The 20,447-nt window shown below is 41.4% G+C and overlaps 3 protein-coding genes across 4 annotated transcripts; 1 reads left to right on the top strand and 2 right to left on the bottom strand.

Annotated features, from left to right (window-relative positions):
- Positions 1–1,190: 1,190 nt before the first annotated feature.
- On the top strand, positions 1,191–3,314 carry LOC121772594 (calcium-dependent protein kinase 11-like). Its single transcript, XM_042169760.1, has 7 exons — positions 1,191–1,728; positions 1,828–1,971; positions 2,209–2,361; positions 2,429–2,544; positions 2,612–2,779; positions 2,848–3,072; positions 3,165–3,314. Exons 1-7 carry the CDS (start codon positions 1,191–1,193, stop codon positions 3,312–3,314), a joined length of 1,494 nt encoding a protein of 497 aa, XP_042025694.1.
- A 229-nt stretch (positions 3,315–3,543) lies between these two features.
- Positions 3,544–10,669, bottom strand: LOC121769807 (beta-amyrin 6-beta-monooxygenase-like). The gene is made up of 4 exons (XM_042166570.1): positions 9,769–10,669; positions 4,257–4,301; positions 3,932–4,119; positions 3,544–3,843 (listed from the first exon to the last, which is right to left on the bottom strand). The coding sequence occupies exons 1-4, from the start codon at positions 10,667–10,669 to the stop codon at positions 3,544–3,546; spliced, it is 1,434 nt and encodes a 477-aa protein (XP_042022504.1).
- A 1,648-nt stretch (positions 10,670–12,317) lies between these two features.
- LOC121768930 (NAC domain-containing protein 30-like) lies at positions 12,318–14,568 on the bottom strand. 2 transcript variants are annotated; one of them, XM_042165544.1, is made up of 4 exons: positions 14,468–14,568; positions 13,624–13,809; positions 13,262–13,533; positions 12,318–12,940 (listed from the first exon to the last, which is right to left on the bottom strand). In XM_042165544.1, exons 2-4 carry the CDS (start codon positions 13,787–13,789, stop codon positions 12,527–12,529), a joined length of 852 nt encoding a protein of 283 aa, XP_042021478.1. In that variant the 5' UTR covers positions 13,790–13,809; positions 14,468–14,568; the 3' UTR covers positions 12,318–12,526. The 2 variants fall into 2 exon arrangements, with proteins under 2 accessions (XP_042021478.1, XP_042021486.1); XM_042165552.1 differs by lacking the exon at positions 14,468–14,568 and adding an exon at positions 13,934–14,083.
- Between the last annotated feature and the right edge of the window lie 5,879 nt (positions 14,569–20,447).

Genomic DNA, 20,447 nt, shown 5'->3' with positions numbered 1-20,447 from the left:
TAAAAATATAGTGAAGTATGCCAATGATTTCTTAATTATGCATTTCGCTGAACTTTAAAAATTATTATAGGTAATCATCACAATTTTGCATAAAAAATGCTCCCTAAAGAATTAAGAGCATTTTTGAACTTTCATATCGAGGTACTAAATATAATACTTTTTCCATCTCTCTAGTAGTATTGAATATGATATTTTCTTTATAGTTTAAGTATTTGAAATGATATTTTTCATTTCATTTTTTCAATTATTTTATGTCAAACCACCTTTCTCTTTCTCTTAAACTATTACTGCCTTCGTCCCCCAATAGGAGTTACATTTGGTGTGGGTACGAGTTTACGAAATGTAGATAATAGTAGGTTGAAAAAGTTAGTGGAATATATGATCCATTTTTTTATATTGGTTTTATAATAGATTGAGAGAGAAGTGAGTTAGTGGAATGTGAGATTTATTTACCATTTCTAGTTAAAGTGAAATATGACTCATATTATAGAACAAACTTAATAATAAAATGTGACTTTTATTGTGGGACATAGGTAGTACTATGAAATTTTATAATATATTAATAATAAAAATTAAAATTTAATTATCAAAATAATTTATAGCCAAATTTAACTTTGATTATGATTTGATTTGATTATTTTTCAATATTATAAATTTGTTTAATTAATCTTAATTTTTTTGTTTTTAATTAATTCTAAATTTTTTATTTTTGGAGATCTTCTAACAGAACCTTTTGGTGATATGAAATACAGTAGTAATGTTTTCCGCCAAAGGCCCAAAACTGTATAGAATGGTCTCCATTTATATAATAAATGATAATAATTGATAAATAAGAAAATGCAGTGGTAAAGCAACTCGCATCACTTTTTTTGTAGTTACAACATTCTTGACCAATAAAATAATGTCGTTAGATCAGTATATGGCAAATTGGCAATTACATTTGTTTGGGATGATTCTTGTGTAAAGCTAGAGTGAAATGTGGCAATTTTATAAATTCAAACTCCATTATTAGCAACTGAATATATTAATAGCATAAAAGTATTCCAAAGCGAAAAAGAAGTGAGTGCCACAAAACAAAACCCGCCAAATAGCGTTAACCAAAAACAAAAAATTAGTTGCATTCCTCCAAAAAAAAAGAGAGAGAGAGAAACAAAAACAGGTGAAGGGCAAAAAAGTGGAGAGGAATTAAGATGAAGAAACGATCAGCGCCGAAGGTGTCGGGGCCGATCCTCCCGTACCAAACCCCGAGGCTGCGCGACCACTACAGTCTGGGGCGGAAGCTGGGGCAGGGGCAGTTCGGGACGACGTACCATTGCATGGAGAAGGCGACGGGGCTGGAATTCGCGTGCAAATCCATCCCGAAACGCAAGCTGATGTGCAAGGAGGACTGTGACGACGTGTGGCGGGAGATCCAGATAATGCACCATCTGTCGGAGTGCCCGAGCGTGGTGCGGATCAAGGGTACCTACGAGGACAACATGTTCGTCCACTTGGTGATGGAGCTGTGCAAGGGCGGCGAGCTCTTCGATCGGATCGTGCAGAAGGGGCATTACAGCGAGAAAAAGGCCGCCCATCTGATGAAGACCATTGTCGGGGTGGTGGAGGCGTGCCACTCGCTTGGGGTCATGCATAGGGATCTCAAGCCTGAGAATTTCCTCTTTGATTCGCCCGATGAGGACGCCATGCTCAAGGCCACTGATTTCGGCTTGTCCATTTTTTATAAACCAGGTTTCTACAAACCTAGTATTACCCTTACCTGCAAAACTACATGAATTATGGATTTTGTTTTCCTCAGCATGCATTGTTAATTATGATTTGCTCTTTTAGGCCAATATATATATGACGTTGTCGGAAGTCCTTACTACGTTGCGCCTGAAGTTCTGCACAAATACTATGGGCCCGAAATCGACGTATGGAGTGCCGGCGTGATTCTGTACATATTGCTATGTGGTGTTCCTCCGTTTTGGGCAGGTGAACCTTTATAATAGTGTTAGGGTTCAAACCATCCCACATCGTGAAAGTAAGTAAATGTCAAAGCAATAACAATATATATATAAGGCTTAGTCCAAAGTGGATAATATCATACTAATATGAGTTTGCATCACAACAGCTAGGCCTAGGACTCTTTAAGAGTGGATGCCACCCGCTCTACTCTCCTCTCCCAACTACTAGGGGATATTTTATTTACATTTGATTCTTGGCTTGCAGAAACTGATAATGGGATCTTCAGACAAATCTTGAAAGGCAAGATCGATTTTGTGTCGGAGCCATGGCCCCACATTTCAGACAGCGCCAAAGATCTCGTGAAAAAGATGCTCGAAAGAGACCCCAAACAAAGAATATCTGCTCACGAAGTTCTATGTTAGTAGTACCATTCATCCCTCATTATTCGTTCCCACACCATAACAGCATCAGGGTTTTGTAACAGGCCATCCATGGATCGTGGACGACACGGTCGCGCCTGACAAGCCGCTCGGATCAGCAGTCTTGTCGCGGCTGAAGCAGTTCTCGGCCATGAACAAGCTCAAGAAGATGGCTCTTCGCGTACGCATCAATGAATTTGTTAGAGAATGAAATATAAGTAGTAGTTTAATGAAGTTGTAATGTGCAGGTTATAGCGGAACGGTTGTCGGAGGAAGAAATCGGGGGATTGAGACAGTTATTCAGCATGCTCGACGCGGATAACAGTGGGACAATAACGTTTGAGGAACTCAAACATGGCCTTAAAAAAGTGGGATCCGAACTCATGGAATCGGAGATCCTTGCACTAATGAATGCGGTTCGTGCCTTTCTATTACAAGTTTTATATAGGGAAATTTGATTCACATACATATATGGTTATGGCAGGCTGATATCGACAACAATGGGACAATAGACTACGGTGAGTTCCTAGCAGCAACACTGCACATGAACAAAATGGAAAGGGAGGAAAATCTTCTTGCTGCTTTCTCCTTCTTCGACAAAGATGGGAGTGGCTACATCACTACTGATGAGCTCCAACAAGCTTGCAAAGATTTTGGCCTCGCAGACGATCAGATTGACGAGATCATTAAAGAAATCGACATAGATAATGTAAGTATATGGAGTACTATATTATCTCCACCCATTCATTCACCACCCTGCCTAGCTAGCTACCTAAATGCTGCTGCTTTCATTATCTCAAGGATGGACGCATCGACTATGGCGAATTCGCAACTATGATGAGGAAAGGCAATCCTGGAGTTAGTTCAAGAAGCATGAGAGGAAATCTTAACTTTAACTTGGCCGATGCACTCCAAGGTAAACAAGATCCCAAGGAGGGGGACGATGACTAAATTTCACTCCATTTTTTCACTTTTTTTGTATATGTTTCTGACAAATGTAATCTTCAAATTTTTTTTTATGTCCTACAACTTACCTCTCCAGCACCCTCTTTGTAATTTGTATATACTACTTTTGTTTATTTCATTATGTCAATATTGAAAGCTCTACATTGGTAGATTATTAGCAAACACAAACAGAAAAGAAAGAAATGCATGTGAAAGCAGTGAATAGCGGATGTAGCTAGTTTTTATGAGGGCGAAGATGAACTGGAAGGCCATGAACCGGCGTAGGCGAAGCATAGAAAACCATCTTCTCATTAGGGATTGCCTTCTCCATTTTGAACCTCCTCACCACATTGTGCATGAAAACCAGCACTTCAAGCCTAGCATACTCTTTCCCGGGGCACATTCTTGGCCCTCCCCCAAACGGAACGAACGTGTAGGGCGCTGGACCACTCCCCTCAAACCGCGATGGATCAAACTTTTCCGGCTCTGGGAAGTATTTGGGGTTCTTGTGGGACGAATGCACCGTCCAGAACGTCTGCAAGTTTGGGTGAATAGAAATAGTTTGTAACCTCTCTAAAATAGCAATTTTTAGCTTAATTATCCAGGTAGAGTTTAGTTTTTACCTTCCATCCTTTAGGAATGGTGAAACCTGCATAAGTGAAGTCTGTTGTGGTTTCTCTGAAGGCTCCTTGTGCAGGCGGAGTCAGCCTAAGTGATTCACGCGCAACGTTCCATGAGTACTTCATCTTCTCAATATCCTCCCATGTTAGAAGCTCATCACACCCTTTTGTTTCCGCAATTGCCATTTGTTCTGTTTCAAAACAGAGGGTTAGCTAGAAACTGAATTAACTTGTTGGCCTATTTGATACTCCCTCCGTCCATAAATTTGACTTGGTACGAGTTTTAAGAAATTTGAAGAAAAGTTAGTGGAAAATATTGTTTTGTTACCTTTGAAAACCCCATCATAAATGTGGGGATATTCAGCAAGATAGTGTTAAATGGTATAGACAACATATTTAGAGAAGAAAGCAATGGGAGAAGATTATTGTATTTTGATTGAATGATGAAATGGTACTCAACACCCATATATTTATAGGGATGTTGGTGACTTTTGAGATCCTACAATAAATGTATATTCATGGAACTACACTTCTATTGGAACAATGCATGCACATCTTCAATGCTTCTTGGAACTCCATTCTTGGAACTATATTCTTCTTTAATGCTTATTGATACTTCCCCTTTTCTCAACACTCCCCCTCAAATTGAGTGGTGGGATCTCCAAAACTCAATTTGGAAAGCACATCTTCAAAGCTCCTTGAGTTGACTGCTTTAGTTAGGATGTCGGCAAGTTGATCCTCAGAGCGAACAAAAGGGAGTTCGACAATCTCATTCTCAATGTTTTCTTTGATAAAGTGTCTGTCAACCTCCACATGCTTCGTTCGATCATGTTGTACTGGATTTTGTGAGATGCTTATAGCGGCTTTGTTATCACAATACAACTGGCACTTGCTTGGAGGGAGATTAATCTCTTTCATCAATCTCCTTAACCATAAAATCTCGGTCAACCCACTTTTAATCCCACGAAATTCTGCTTCGGCACTCGAAAGAGCCACCACCTTCTGCTTCTTACTTCTCCATGTTACCAAATTACCTCCAACAAAGGTAAAGTAGCCTGCTGTAGACTTCCTATCGTTTGGGTTCCCTGCCCAGTCAGCATCTGTATAACCATGAATCTCAAGATGCCCATTTTTAGCGAACAACACTCCATGCCCTGGAGTTCCCTTCAAATACCGACAAATCCTAAGTGCTGCCTCCATGTGATCTGTCTGCGGCTTATGCATGAACTGACTTACGACCCCAACTGCATAGGCAATATCTGGCCTAGTGTGCGAGAGATATATGAGTTTTCCGACTAGTCGCTGATATCGACTACGGTCAGCCAACTTGGCTCCTTCTCTGATTTGTAATCCGTGATTAACTGCCAGAGGAGTGTCTGCTGGTTTACATTCCAGTAGGCCGGTCTCTGCTAGGATGTCCAAGATATACTTCCTTTGTCGCAGAAAAATTCCTTTGATTGACCTTAGCACTTCAATCCCAAGAAAGTACTTGAGATTCCCCAAGTCCTTCATCTCAAATTCCTGAAAAAGATTTTTCTTTAATTCCTCAATCTCTTCTAGGTCGTCACCTGTAATAATCATGTCATCAACATATATGATTAAACATGTGATCTTATCACCCTGCTTCTTAAAAAATAGCGTATGGTCTGAATTGCTCTGTGTATATCCATAGCTAATCATTGCCCCAGCAAACTTCCCAAACCATACTCTTGGAGATTGCTTCAATCCATACAAGGTCTTCCTCAATCGGCACCCTTCACCTGCTTTAAAATCTGTTGCAAAACCTGGGGGTGCCTCCATGTAAACTTCTTCTTCCTTCTTCAACTCTCCATGTAGGAAGGCATTCGTCACATCAAACTGGTGTAATGGCCAGTCCCTATTAGCAGCAATGGATAACAACACCCGAATTGTGTTCATCTTAGCTACTGGAGAGAAGGTCTCAGAATAGTCAACTCCATATGTCTGAGTATAGCCTTTTGCGACAAGTCGTGCCTTGTACCTTTCTATCGATCCATCAGGTCTTCTTTTGATAGTGAAGACCCATCGACAACCCACTGGTCGCTTCCCTTCTGGTAGAGCACATTTCTCCCATGTGTGGTTTCGAATCAGTGCATCAATCTCTTTCTTCATTGCTTCCCTCCAATGCTTGTATTTCATAGCTTCTTCCCATGTCTGTGGTATTTCTTCTTCCTCATATAGTGCATTCTCGAAAGCCCGAGCCATCTCTGATAAATGGCCTTTGGCTAGGTTCACAACAGAGTACCACTTTTTCTTGTCAATCCTCTCTGGCGTATACCTTTTGGGTGGAACTCCTCTGTTTGACCTTGGTGGAAGTATGTACCTCCCAGTGTCAGGGTCAACTCCTTCGACCTCGACTTCCTCAATTTCCCTTTCTTCGGCCTCAATTGAATTTTCTTCTGCACTTACAGTGTTAGCCAAACAATTATCTGTATCCACAGGATTACTTACAGTGGATAACCTTAACGGAGAAATATTTGAGGCGATGCCACTTTCTACGATGGACTCTACCACATCAGAGACTTGCTCAGCGGAATTGCTTACTGTTTTCTCTGATAGATCCGCATCAGGATTGCTTGGCGTTGGCAGTGGCATTGAGATCCAACTTAGCGGGTCCGTATCATTGTTATCCCTAACATTACTCTCCCCCTGACCGCTAAGATGGGTAAAGAAGTACTCAGTTTCAAGAAAGTTGCAGTTCATTGTAACAAACATCCGGTTGGACTTGGGATCGAAACACCTATACCCCTTTTGATTTACCCCATATCCTACAAAAACGCATTTGATAGCGCAAGGGGATAGTTTAGTTCTTTCATGTTTAGGAATGTGGACAAAAACGGAGCATCCGAAGACGCGAGGTTCAAGAGTCAAGGGCGGAGGAATTTTTGTGAAGGTGGACAAGACTTGTAGAGGAGTTTTATGTTTGAGAATACTTGTGGGCAATCGGTTTAAGAGATAGGCTGAGGTGGCAATGGCTTCTGGCCAGAAGTGTTTCGGGGCTTTTGACTCTATAAGCATAGAACGAGTCATTTCGAGGAGAGATCGATTTTTCCTTTCAGCCACACCGTTTTGTTCGGGAGTATGAGCACATGTGGTTTGGTGTATAAGGCCTTTGTTTTGGAAGAGTTGTTTCATGGTAGAATTAACGAACTCCCCCCCATTATCTGACCGAAGGACCTGAATGGTTTTGTGAAACTGAGTTTGGATAAGGTTATAGAAATGGGTAAAGTGTGACAAAACTTCAGATTTTTGTTTCATGAAATATATCCAGGTCATGCGAGTGCAATCATCCACAAAAACTAAGAAATATCGAAAACCTTGCCCCCCAATAACTGGTGCGGGCCCCCAAACATCAGAGTGTACTAAGGCAAATGGGGTTTCAACACGAGTATTACTTAATGGGTAAGAGTTCCGATGACTTTTGGATAAAAGACAAGTTTCACAGTACATGTCATGCTTAGGAATAATACTAGGAAATAATAATTTTAAGTAACCGATAGATGGATGACCCAAGCGCCGATGCCAAAGCCAAGCTTTCCTGTCAGCTGATCCGTGAGTTAACATGGCAGTCCCTTTTTGAGCTATCTCATCCACATAGTAAAGCCCATCACGTTCAGTGCCACGCCCAATTATCTCTCCGGTTCGGATATCCTGCAACAGACAAAATTGTGGCTGCATTAGTAACGTACAATTCAATTCCTTTGTGACATGACTAATGGATAATAACTTATGAGACATCGAAGGAATATATAGACAATTTGATAACTGCAAAGTTGGGGAAATGTTAACGGTTCCAGCCCCCTCAACCACCGTAAATTCCCCATTGGCAGTTTGGATATGAGATTTTAAAGGTTTCTGAAGGTTGGTAAGGTCTGAGGCATCATATGTTATGGTATCGGTTGCCCCACAGTCAAAAATCCATTTATCATTTTTCTCATGGCCATTAGATACTGCACACACAACTCCAAGCTTCTCGAGAGGCTGAAATCGATTTTGGCAAGTGGTTTGGGAAATTATGGAATTTTCAGGAGATTTGAGGGCTAATTGCGACTGAGAATTTTGGTGGGGTAAAACCTGCAATTTCCCAAAGATTTGGGGGCTTCCAATAAAAGAGCCCCCTAACCCTAATCTACCTGAATCGGGCGCCGCCTCTCCCCTCATCAATTCTTCACTCCAATCGTGAATTACACTCCCACTTCCGCTGGCAACGAAGTTTGCTGCCCCGGTTGTATTCGCCGGCTGAGCAGCTTCATTTCTGGTCCTTCCTCCTGGCTGGACAGCACCGGCGGTTTGCACGACCCCCTGCACGGCGTTGCCTCCGTCGCCTCCAACTGCTGCGGCGGCGTGCCCGCCACGGTTCCATGGTGTTTGCGGTTGCGGCGGCTTGCCGTGCTTCTCTTCCCACCAATCTGGATATCCAACTAGTTCAAAGCATGAATCTTTTGTGTGTCTTTTCCGTTTGCAGTAGGAACACACCAATTTTGACTTGTCTTCTTCATCACTTCGCCGATTTCTATCATTGCCACTGCCGCGACCACCACTGTTGCTGCCGCGACCACCACCGTTGCTGCCGCGACCGCCACCCCGAGAGCCGCCGGTAGGGTTCTGCCACCCTCGGATGGCGAGGCCAGTTCCAATTCCATCCATGGCAGCTGCTCCGCCGGTGTTTGCCTGTTGTAACACTCGGAGTCGTGTCTCCTCCTGCTGAATCAGGTTGTACGCATAGTCGACGGAGGGAAGTGGGTCCATTTTCAGTATCTCCCTCTTGGTTGTTTCATATTTGCTATCAATTGCATAGAGAAACTGACATACTCTCTGATCTTGTATGAATTTGTTATGAATCTCCATATCCTCTGGACATTTCATTGGGTTCGTCTGTTTTTGGTCGATTGAAATCCAGATCTCTCCCAACCGGCTCCATATTTCTTCTAATGAACTGCTTCCTTGCCTCAGTGTGGTTGCTTTGAACTGAAGATCATACACCTGGATTTTATCTCTTCCGCTCCCATATGTGACGGCCAACGCATCCCATATATGCTTTGCCGTCGGATGTTGTGAAACTCGACTGACCAGTCGAGGCTCAATGTTTTGTATTAACCAAGTGATCACACAGTGATCGGCTTGTTCCCATTGTATGAAGGCTGGATCGGTTCGCGGTGGAGAATGAGGCACTCCGGTGACGTGAGATACCATTCCCCGACCGCTTATTGCCGTCTTCATCAATACGGACCAAAGGGCGTAATTTTCTCCATTCAACTTATTCCCACCAATGTGGAGGGGCTGCGTGTCAATTCTGAATGGCATGGCAGCTGTTTCTGGTGGATTTGGTTGGTTCATCGCAAAACTATTGCGCATAAAGTTGGCAAATTGCCGGGCAAATTCATCTGCCATAGATGAATCTGAGGTTTCGGTTACTATATAGTTGTCATTTGACATTTTGGCTTATGGTTATAGATACAGCGGAAAAAGGAAAAACAAAAAAAAAAGAAAGGGCCGAGAAAGGTATCAAAGACGATGATGATACCTTATCTGAGTCCAAACCCGCTCTGATACCATGTTAAATGGTATAGACAACATATTTAGAGAAGAAAGCAATGGGAGAAGATTATTGTATTTTGATTGAATGATGAAATGGTACTCAACACCCATATATTTATAGGGATGTTGGTGACTTTTGAGATCCTACAATAAATGTATATTCATGGAACTACACTCCTATTGGAACAATGCATGCACATCTTCAATGCTTCTTGGAACTCCATTCTTGGAACTATATTCTTCTTTAATGCTTATTGATACTTCCCCTTTTCTCAACAGATAGTTCATCACGGCCGTCACGGCAGAGCTGGTTGTCTCAAAGCTAGCCACCAGCAATCCTATAATGTTGTTAGAAATCTCCATTTCACTCAAAAATTTGCCATCTTCATCTGTAACAAGAAGCATCTTTGACAGCAGGTCCCGCTCCTCGCCCTCGTGCTTCCCCCTCAGCTCCTCCCTCCTCTCCTTGATGATCCTCATGAGCTCACCGCGCACCATCTTCCCCCCCTTGATCGCCCCATTGTAGGCCGTCCCGGGCAAGTCTATAGGCACGGAGAACATCCCGTTGGTCACCAGAGTGAAAGGATCCGAGAGCTTCTTGATGTGCATGGGATCAACCACGCTCAAGAACAATCTACACGCCAGATCGAATGTGTACTTTTTCGACGTAGGCAAGACCTTCACCACTGAGTTAGCCTTCCACTCGTTATCCAAGTGGTCACGAGCCAGCTCATCCATCACTGGAATGTACTGTTTCAAGGCCTCTGGCTTGAGGATGTCGTGGTGGAAGCTTCTTTTCAAGGCCGATACTTCCTTCAAGTCGCTCTCGATGAATTCTGGGAAGAGTAAGGCCTTCTTCATTGACTGAGGCCACCATGAGGTCAGGAGTTTGTTCTCGTTCGTGAAGAGGAACTTGTTGCCTTGTGCGCCACAAAATATCGCCATTTTCTCACCCAACAACGAGGTTTGGAATACCTCGGGGGAGTATTTGGACATCCTGTCTTTGACAAATTTCTGGGGGCCTAAAAGGGCGAACTCCATGTTTTCTCCGACCATCGGCCACCCCTTGGAGCCGGGAGGGAGGTTTTTCAGATCATCGGAACCTTTTTTCCGGAGGGAGGAGAAGAGATAGAGGGAGAGAGGAATGAGGAAAAGAGGAACAAGATATGGTAGGGAGGCCTCCATGTTTGTTTTGAACAATGCGTTGAATATGTTTAGTAAGCTTGCATTTACATTTTCTATAAGCAAGCTCTATTTATAGGACTAAAACTTCATGTTTTTTTGGCATGCATGCGTTTGACAAAATGAAGTATATTTGGATTCTTGAGAGGTGAATCACAACAGGCTTGGGAATGTAGTATAGTGTATGCACAAAATGTGGTATATTTCATCTCAATATTAATAAAACCATCTATTTTTAAGGATTATTTTTTATTGTTTAATTTATACTTGTGGTTGTCTTATCGGATGTTATAAATCTACTGACTAATGGTGGTATGGTGAAGACTTGAAATAGGAGAAGTGTCTTTTTTGTTGTTTTCTAGTTTTAAATTTTGTTTTGGTTGTTTTGTTTGAGTCCTATTCTATCTCGTAAAAGACTCAGTATACTCCCTCCTCCCATTAAATATCTCATAATTTATTTTCTGTTTGTATGCATTAAATGTCCTATTTTATATTTACTATATTTAATAAGTAGACCTTATATTATACTAAGTCATTCTACTTACATTTTATAATAAAATTATTAGTGTAGGACCACCATTCCACTAATCTTTTTACCTATTTTCCTTTATAAAATTTAATAATTTTTAAAAAATCATGCCAATCAAATATGAGATATTTTATCCTAGACGGAGATAGTATCTTTTAGTTTCTTTTAATTAGAATTAATTAGAAATTGGGTTTAGATCAAACTCTACCCCAAAGGGATTGAGTCGTCTCTTTTCGTTTCTAACCAGTGGTAGCTCAGTTTGATTTGTTATTATAGGAAATTGAGTTAATTTCTTTACCTTTTTGTACTTCTTCTGTTTGCAATTTAAAATCTCATTTTGCTATTTTGAAATATCCGTGATTTAAAGTTCAATTTAAATTTTCAATTTATTTATTTTTTCATTTAAGAAAGGCTACTATTTAACTAACTAATTACACTCATATTCTATTAAGTACTACAATATAATAAAAGTGTGGTTCACATTTCTCATTTTTCTTCACAAAGTCAAATAAATGTCAAAATGAGACTATAAATGGCTAACGGAGGAAATATCATGTTCTCTTATGTTGGTAATTATTCTCATAACTTTTTTTGCCATCAACTAACTTGATAATCACCAAATAACAGGAAAAAAACATAATTGTAATTTTTATCAATATTTTTTTCTATCAATTAGTCTTTCCATTTGTTGATATAAATTTCATTTTTCATTTTAATATTTTCGTTAATATAAATTTCATATCATTTTTATATAAATAATGGTAAGTTTCGCATTTAATAAACTCATTTCATTTGCATTGTATTACAAAATAGTAGAGTACTATAAAAGTGGGATAGCCCACATTTCACTAATTTTTTTAACTTAAATTTCTTATGTGAAAAAAATTAAGACTCTTATTCATGGGCAAATAAAAATTTACGTAAAAAAGCAATACAAAACCTAAACTCCATCATATCAAAATTAAAGCGGCTTGATTTGCAATGTGTAGTAGTAAAATTTTCAAAAAATGAACATACTTAAGATAAGTTTACATACCCCTAGAAACATAATTTTACGTCAAAAAAGGCAGAGAAAGAAGGCAAAATCATGAATTAATGTTTTCATGGTTAGCTGCGGCAATCTATAAAAACAGATATATCTAATATTTATATAGGAGTATATAAAATTCACAATTGCTTACAAACAAAAAGCAGTCAAGAATCAACAATAATCAGCCTAGTTAATTCGCAAGACCAAAGGCAGCTAGCTTTGATCAATGTTATTTTTTACAAGTTGTTCCCTTTTTTTCTCTTTACCTTCCCTCTATAAAAATGTAAAATAAAAAGCAGATCTATAAGTCAGGAAAGCATTGTAGTAGATTGCTCAAGTGGGTTTGATCATCCAAGTAATCACCGTGTGGGATCAGCGGCATGTTCGTGTAGTCAAACGACGCCGTTCCCATAAGTTGATGTGAAGATCCAAGAAGCTTATAGTCGAAGCTGCTTCCAAAGTTGCTCTTGATGTCTTCCTCGTTGGTGAAACCACTGTCGTTGTTGGTGGCGAAGCTGGTGGTGGACATGGAAGGGCTGTCGAGCTTCGGCATGTGGCCGTCAAGGTTTTGGTTGGGGTCGAAATTAGGCATGTTGGGATATGATTGAGGCCGGTAGCCGCCCATGCTTGATCTCATGTAGTTCCAAGCCTCGTACCCTTGCTTATGGCTCGGGTTCGGCTTCTTGAATGCGCGACACACGACCCATCCTTCCTCCTGTGGAACCAGATATGAGATCATGTAACATAAATTGAATTCTCTTGAATAAACAATAAAGAGTTTTGTGGTTTTCATTAGCTGTTCAACCTTCGAAAGTGCTTTAAGAAAGAATGGTAGACAAGTTTTGAAATCATTATGCTCATGCGCCAAAAAAAGTGGCTCTTCACATGAAATTTAAGTACTAATATATATAGGCATGCCAAAAATTCAAAGAATGGAGATCAACCTAGCTAAATAAGTTTACAAAGACTACTACTAATTTTTAGAATTGATCTAGGTTAATAAAATCAAGATTTATTTTAGGAAAGTTTAATTTACCTGAGGAGGTCCATGGTCGGAAGTTTGAAGGCGATACTCGTGCATGATCCAATCCGTTTTGCGGCCATTTGGAGCGCGGCCTTTGTAGAATACCAATGTCTTCCTCATGCCGATGATCTTTTCCTTGGACAGCACCGCCTTATCCCTTCCGGTCGCCTTCCAGAATCCAGCCGCGGTTGCCCTATTAGTCCGCGTCCCGGTTGGATACTTCCTGTCCTTGTGGCTAAAGAAGTACCACTCATTTTGCTCATCATATCCCAATTTGCATCTATCTATTAATATTAATCACACACACTAACATCATCATATATAGTGTTTGGAGTATTTTCTTTTAATTGATGAGAAATTTGATTGTTACGTACCCTGAATGTCCCATGGCTCAATTTTGTAGAGATCGACCTCGATAATTACATCGAGGTCTATTTTGAGATCGTCGATCTTCCTCTTGAGGTAGTAGCCGACGAGTTCTTCTTCGGTGGGGTGGAAGCGAAAGCCGGGAGGGACGCACGACTCCATGTTCATCATCATCTTCTTCTTAATTCCTTGATCTAGAGAGAGAGAGAGAGATTAGCTAGGTAAATATTTACAGGGGTTCCATTGATGATGAAAAGCAGAAGTAAAATGGTGTGTGGGAGATATTTGTCTGTGTGTGTTAAGTGAAATTCACACAACTCTTTGATGTAATGATTCATTGCATATCCATTCGTGAGCAAATGGAATGATGGTCCCATCTCAGCAATGTTTGATTACATGTGATTATAACACCCCCACCCATCTAGAAATATAGGCCAATCACTTAGTTGCATGTATAGTGATTAAGAGAGAGTATATTAAACACAAAAGTTGCATATGGTGTTGGCCGAAAACATTGACTATTTGGCGAGAGAGAGATGAGCATGTTGTTTTCTTTGAGTACATTCCACTCCATGCTTCCTGGTGCACAAGGGGTTTTCAGTACCAACCCCCATACTCTTGTTCAATAATTTACTATGATTTTTATGATATATGGAGTATATACTTTTTGCCCTCTCTCAAACACAAATACTTTTAAGATATGTATATATGCAGAATTGATGTAATGCAAATCCCAATTCCCACCCGTGCATGGATGTAAAAATCTTACTTCAAACTGTCTCATTGATCATATAGTTTCCTATTCCCAAACCGAGCAAAGCTTACAAGCATAAGAAATAAAAATGCACTAACCAGGAGGCTCGCGCGATCGTCACGTTCTTGAGAGAAGGAAATTAAGAGAGAGAATGGTCTCCTCTAGGTGAATATATATATAGAAAGGGTGGTGAATATGCAATGTTGGTTAAATTTGGTGGCGAGAGGGATGTATGCTTATTTATATGATTATAACCAAAACCAAAACCAAAAACACTAACACACATTAAACATATAGATACACCTATACATATAGACACACAATTGTGTAAAAATAGTTATTGATTGCGCGTGGGGTGGCTGATGTTGGCTCAAAGGCTTGTTTGGACGGCGTGACAACAAGTATTCACGCCAAACCCACCCCCACCGGGGCCCACGGTTTATTTCCTTGAATTCCTACGTTTCATTAATTAAGCACTACCTATTGTAAAAATTACTAATGCATGTTTATTCACAAGTCCAGCAATGCTATGTCTGTTTGGTGCGCCGCCCTTCAATATTTGGCACCAGTGGATGCTTGACACGTGGACGGCCCCACACCTGTTTTCTTGGGGGAAGCTAATCATTTCTTTAACCACCCCATCTCGCAATTACTGAAGAATTTCTTATTCCTTACAAAATTTTTATACAGTTTTATTTATGATTTGGATACAGAGATAATAAAAAAAAGTAGAGATAATAATGTTCGTGTCAATTAAAGGAGATATTTGAAAAAAGAAAAAATATGTTACGGAAGGAATAGTATTTTCTAGTAATACTTAAAATTTCAATATAAGAATGAGTAAGATCAAGTTGTTCATGCCATATTATGTAAAGCACTAGATTGTTTATTTAGGTTTGCTAAAGATAGAAAGCCACATGGTTTTGAACGAGTTCTTTTGTGGTTAGAAAAAGAAAGATCCCAAAGCATTAAAACCTCAAGTTCTTTAAAAAAAAGAGAGAAAAAATAAAGTGTGTACATTAGTCTAACTTAACAATACAAAGCCAAAAATAATCATTTTGTATTTATCAGTAAAAAATTAAAAATTCATCAGGTTGGACTTTTGGCCCCAAACTTCAAGAACCTTCATGGCATCAGATCGCAACAAATACTACTATAAAATGTGCCCTTTTTGCGTAAGAGAGTACTTTTTCGATTGTAAATTTTTTAAACGAACTTTGAGTATTTTACAAGAGAAGAACTAAACCAGAATAATTTTTAAATCCTTCGAGTATGTCAGTGGTAATTAAAAGAAATATTGAGACAATACAGCAATACTATATCCACAACAAAAAAAACAATATTTTTTTTACCAATCGATATTTCAGTCTTAAATGAATTTTTGTCTTTAATAAAATAATTAAAAGACTTCATTCGTAACATTTAGTTATTACCACGCATATTTTTTACTTGGAGTATAGAGCTTCTTAAAGATTGAACTTAAGCTATTATTAATGTCTTTAAAATCGACATAATAAATTTATACAGTAGTATTAAAAGTTGCATTATTATTAAATAATTTTATTAATCCTTAGTCTACCCCAAATTTGCAGATCATACCCCTAAGATAAAAGGAAAATGTAAGGCATGTCACATGTGTGTAGATTGTAGAAGCACTTTGCGGCTTCTCATATGATAAGGTATTAAGGAATTCAGACATATCCAACGAGGTAGTAATTGATTGTCGCATAGGGGTACATTGGTAATATCACTCACGGCAAAGAATTACTAAAAGTATTGTATATTTAATATTCTCTTCTTCACCTCATAGTTTTCTCATTTTGAGTTGCCTTAGATTTTAAAAAGTTTATAAACAAAAGTTGATGGAAAAATTTAATTGAATATGAGTCATGATTTACCACCTATAATAAAATATGTTTTGAATGTAAAGTCTATTTTTCAAATATAAAAAATAATTAAATTAAATATTTAATGATGGACGAATAGAAAAGGAAAGATAAATATATATTTGGGGACTAATGGAGTACATATTGATCCATAATGTATTGATTTTAACGATCAAAATATATAACGGAAAAGTCTTTTATTTGAACCGTCCAAATTATAAATAAATTAATGATCTGAAGTTTAGAAACTAATTGAATGAAACATTCATCTTTATAATTACGATTATTAAAAGAAATATTATAGCATACGTATAAGTGTATAACTGACACTGAGCGGTATTAATGAGAAGAACAATCGTATTGCCATACTAATTAATTGAGTTCTAGTAATAAATGTGCATTGTGGTGGATTGAATTTTTATGAATTTATTAGTAGATATATAGTGGAATTCGAAACTTTATATTTTGCTAATTAATTAGGATTACTATTTAATTGAGTTGCAGTAATAAATGTGCATTGTGGATAAAACAGAAGGTGTATTTTTTAAGTAAATCGAGTTGATTTAATCTAGCTGCTAAATCTCACCAAGTATCTCAAAAATCAATTATAATCATGTATTGTTATAAATATATAGCACTACTAAAATACGAAAAGATTTCATGATTGGAAATGATTTACGCTACATATTGATATAGAAAGAGGGGAGAGAGGGTCAGAGGGATAAGAAAAGGATGAGGAAATTATGGTAATATGATACGAGCATCGCCTCGGAGCAGCAGGTGCGTTCGGCTGAGCAGGAGCAGAGCATAGACGCCTCGGAGCAGGGGGGGCACGAGGCTGAGCAGGAACAGAGCATAGTGGAACGAGAGGCTGTTATCGAGTCGCCCACGCGCCGACAGCTGAACCCGAGCACAGCAGCAACGACGAGGTCGTTGAGGCCAAGAAACCGAATTAGACCACCGCAGAGGCTCGGGGATTAGGCGCGCGTGTCCGCGATCGATTAGGAGTAGACTTCTTTATTTTCTTTATTTACGTCTTTATTGTTTCTTCTATTTTTGGAATATTATTATTATTTTTGTGACAATTGAGTCGGGCGAATTATAAGCCCCGTTCGGGTTTTCTTAGTTGGTTCTTTCCCGAACGTATTAGGATTAGGTCGAACCAACCCTAGGGTTTAGATATAAATAGAGCCATTGTGTTAGCAAACGATCATGAATGAATAATATTAACTTTGGCTCAATAGCTTATCAAACAAGAAACCTCTCCTAAGGCTGCCGACGAGAACGATCTCGCGCTCAGCCGCCCTTCGTTGGAAGAATCGCCGACCCAAGGTTCTTGGGCGCTCGACAATTCCGACGTGTGTTTCTTGATTGTATTGGAACTTCGACGTTGAGGATCGAGATCCTTAACAACTGTTGTCTTTCATTGCGTACTCTCCATGGACGGCTCGGAGAACCTAATTCCACCCGCGGGCCTCCTCACCGGAGGCAACGCACAGTTACTGATCGGCGACCCGTCGCGCCGTGCATCAACATTCAATCGTCGCAGCGACGGTCAGCCGCGACAACAGCAGCGTGAGACCCACGCAGACGGCGATCCGCCGCAAGACGTCGCAGGGGCGACGACTCTTCCTTCCAACGGCTTCGAGATACTCCTGGCCCGATTTGATCGATTGGAAAGCAGTTTGAAGGCGACAAACAGACGTGTAGACAAGATTGAGGCACCGCGCAACTCCGAGCCGGAAATTGCCTACTTCTCGGACGATGTTGATTTGGAGGGGAATCGTTCCCCGCGTGAGGAGTGGATGGCGGACGAGGGTGTCCCCCGGACTTTCATCCATGGCAGGCACGGCCGTGGTGGGGATATCCGTAACCGCCGGGGCGCGTTGCGCGCTGGATTCAGGCGCGACGACAATTATGGGCCGAACGACTACAATCCTATAGACTCCCGTGTTCGGCCTGATACCAGGCAGCGCACAAGTTGGGACAGACCAAGGGATCGTTACGGGGGTGATATCGATCGGGGTTTTCGGGGATATCGCCAACCTACCGCGTGGGATGCACCCCGCACGGCTCACCCCACGGCGAGGACAGATAGACCCAAGGATCTCTCCATGAAGGCGCCCCGCTTTGACGGATCGGATGCAGCGAATTGGATTTCACGCGTTGAGTATTATTTCGATCACTTACAGATGCCGGATTCTGAACGCCTACACTACGTGGTCATGCTTTTTCAACCACCGGCCGCCGAGTGGATCTTTAATTACCGAGCTAACAATCCGGTAGTGACTTGGCTGAAATTCTTGGAAGACGTGCGCCACAGGTTTGATTCGCAGAGTTTTCGCAACAGTATTGGTCCGTTATCCAAATTGGTTCAGACGGGATCGGTGGCTGAATATCACGATGCGTTTGAACGCTACCTTAACAGAGTTCAAGGTCTGTCCGAGGAGGCGCTGATCCCGATTTTTATAACTGGCCTGAAGGAGCCTCTTCAGGAAAAAGTGGAGTTGCAACAGCCAGGGTCACTGGCTGAGGCTATGGCATTGGCATTGCGGCTGGGGGCATCACACGAGGCGCGCCTGCAGTCGTCGAGTCGGGGTAAGTGGCAGAACCGGGATTCCCGATTTTCCTCGGCCAATCAAGGCCCGGCAGGGGGGCAAGCGGACCCGTCCCCCAAGGAATCGGCAAAACCAATCTTTAGACCGATTCGGGTGTCGAACGCGGAGAAGTCGGAGCGTTCCCGAAAGGGCCTATGCTATCATTGCCCAGAAAAGTGGACACCCGGCCACGTGTGCAAACAGAAGATGCTTTCTTATGTGGGCGAGGACGAGCCCGACGCTGGTCAAGGGGAATCGGACGCCGAGGATGAGGGTGACACGGTTATAGCGGCGGATTTGTCGCACCTCCAGTCCTTGGCAGGGGGCTCTACATCTCGTCCCTTCAATGTAGTGGGTACAATCGGGATAACGACGGTGAGCATACTTATAGACACGGGCAGTACACATGACTTCCTTCACCCGCGAGTGGCGAAGCAGTTACAGTTAGCACTCACTCCTATTCGCCCGTTCCGTGTGTATGTGGGCAACGGCGCATCGATAATCTGCTCCCACATCGCACGCCGTACGAAGCTGTCAGTGCAAGGGGTGGACTTCCTAATTGATCTACACATTATGGAGATCCACGGACCGGATGTGGTTTTGGGTATGGATTGGCTGGAGTCGTTGGGCAAGGTATCCGCCGATTTTGTGGGGAAAACCTTGGAGTTCAGTCAGAATGGGGTCCGGGTGACACTGCATGGCGTCCAACCATCCCCACGCCTAATTTCCTTACAGTCACTGGCAATGCTCACAGCTCATTCCCCGAGTCACGAGTTTTATGAAATTATTGAGGTGGATACAGAGGGTGCGGCGACCGCGGCAGCAGCGGAGGAGGAGTTTCCGCCAGACACTCCACCCGAGGTTAGGCGCATTTTGGAGCAGTTCCGCCAGTTGTTCTCGATGCCAACAGGCATGCCGCCGCGTAGGGAATTCGACCATCGTATACACCTACGTCCGGACTCGAAGCCGGTCAATGTGCGTCCTTATCGCTATCCGTACTTTCAGAAGAACGAGATCGAGCGCCAGGTGCGCGACATGCTAGAGCAAGGTATAATTCAGAGGAGCCATAGCCCTTTCTCCTCCCCAGTCCTCCTAATCAGGAAGAAGGATGGGACATTCAGGTTTTGCATTGATTACCGAGCACTGAATTTGGCCACGGTCCCAGACCACTTCCCAATTCCGGCGGCAGATGAACTTTTCGATGAACTCGGGAAGGCCAAATTTTTCACTAAGTTAGACTTGCGCACGGGATACCATCAGATCCGCATGCATGACTCAGATGTTTTTTAAGACGGCCTTCCGCACACACGACGGCCACTTTGAGTTCCTTGTTATGCCATTTGGCCTCACCAATACCCCATCTACCTTTCAAGCGGCCATGAACGGGATTTTCCAGCCGTTACTTCGGAAATGTGTGATCGTTTTCTTCGACGACATTCTTGTTTATAGCCCAACTCTCGAAGAACATGGTTCACACTTGACGGAGGTGTTGAAATTACTACAGCAGCATCAGTTTTTTGTCAAGCTGTCCAAATGTTCTTTCTGCGGCACGACGGTGGAGTACTTGGGTCACTTAGTGTCGGACGGAGTGTTAA

This window comes from Salvia splendens, chromosome 2 (genome assembly GCF_004379255.2).
Source record: "Salvia splendens isolate huo1 chromosome 2, SspV2, whole genome shotgun sequence".
NCBI lineage: Eukaryota > Viridiplantae > Streptophyta > Magnoliopsida > Lamiales > Lamiaceae > Salvia > Salvia splendens.
Note: the sequence above shows the minus strand (reverse complement) of the source record. Positions and strands in the feature narration are given on the sequence as shown.